The sequence below is a fragment of the Chlorella variabilis genome (genome assembly GCF_000147415.1).
Source record: "Chlorella variabilis unplaced genomic scaffold CHLNCscaffold_9, whole genome shotgun sequence".
NCBI classification, from domain to species: Eukaryota; Viridiplantae; Chlorophyta; class Trebouxiophyceae; order Chlorellales; family Chlorellaceae; genus Chlorella; species Chlorella variabilis.
In genome coordinates, this window is record NW_005435079.1 from 786,898 (window position 1) to 787,851 (window position 954).

General features: G+C 67.1%; 1 protein-coding gene across 1 annotated transcript in view; it reads left to right on the top strand.

Moving 5' to 3' along the window:
• Nucleotides 1–3: 3 nt before the first annotated feature.
• The window catches only part of CHLNCDRAFT_145406 (hypothetical protein), a gene marked incomplete at both ends in the record, with an annotated part of 1,304 nt that continues 353 nt past the window's right edge, over nt 4–954 (top strand). The window contains 2 exons of the mRNA XM_005847886.1: nt 4–17; nt 191–284. Of these exons, the coding sequence (XP_005847948.1) occupies nt 4–17; nt 191–284 (108 nt within the window). The remainder of the gene's footprint in view (nt 18–190; nt 285–954) is intronic.

Sequence of the window (954 nt, forward strand, 5' to 3'; positions counted from 1 at the left end):
GCAATGAGCAATGAGCAGTGAGCAGCCCCTCCCTAAACAAAGTGAAGCGCAGGACGGGGTCCGGTGGATGGGAGGCAAGGAAGCGCGGGGGTTGCCACGTGCGCTACCGCCGCCGCCGCAGGCAGCACCCCTGCGGCGGCGGCAGCGGCAGCAAGCCGTGGACCCAACCGCCGTGCCGCCGCCGCCGCAGGCAGCAGCCCTGCGACGGCAGCGGCAGCAAGCCGTGGACCGAAACGCCGTGCCGCCGAGTCCCGTGGCTGTGGCCGTGGGCTTCTGGCAGGAAGGTACGGCCGCAGCTCGGCGGCACGGGGGCGTCGCAGCGTGCCGCCGCCGCCGCCGCGCTGCCCCCCAGGCACGGCGGCGGCAGCAGCAAGCTTGGGCCCAAACGCCGTGCCGCCGAGTCCCGTGGCTGCGGCCGTAGACTGTGGGCCGGAAACTGCAGCCGCAGCTCGGCGGCACGCGGTTCTGTTCAAGTCGCCAAGCGTGCAGCAGCGCCGAACCACGCTTCCCGGCCTCGGCGCATGCCTTCAGGGGCCCCCTATCGCTGGGCACACCCCTCCAACACTGAACTAGTAGTGAATGGGTCCCGGGGAGGCCTGTGCCGAAGCCTTGGCGATTCTAATAGGCGTTCCCGAAGGAATTGGCTTGGATTGGCGCTGAGCCGGTCAGCTATGCCGCGTTTGTCCTCACAAAGTTTCGACATGGGAGGAATCGAACCTGTGCCCTCTCGGAGGGTTTAGACACTAGCTCCAGCGCCTTCAAAGAAGGCCTTTCTTAGCCGCGGAGCAGTAGAACAACAGGCAGGACAGGCCAACTGACAGGTCACCGAGCGTTTAGTGTGTGAGCGGGCAGGCAGTACTGCATGTCGTGGAGCAGGTGTGGTGCGGTAAGAGCAAAGGGGGTGGACATGAGAGTGGGGGTTCAGGGCGGGACTGCAGGCAGCGCAACGGTGGC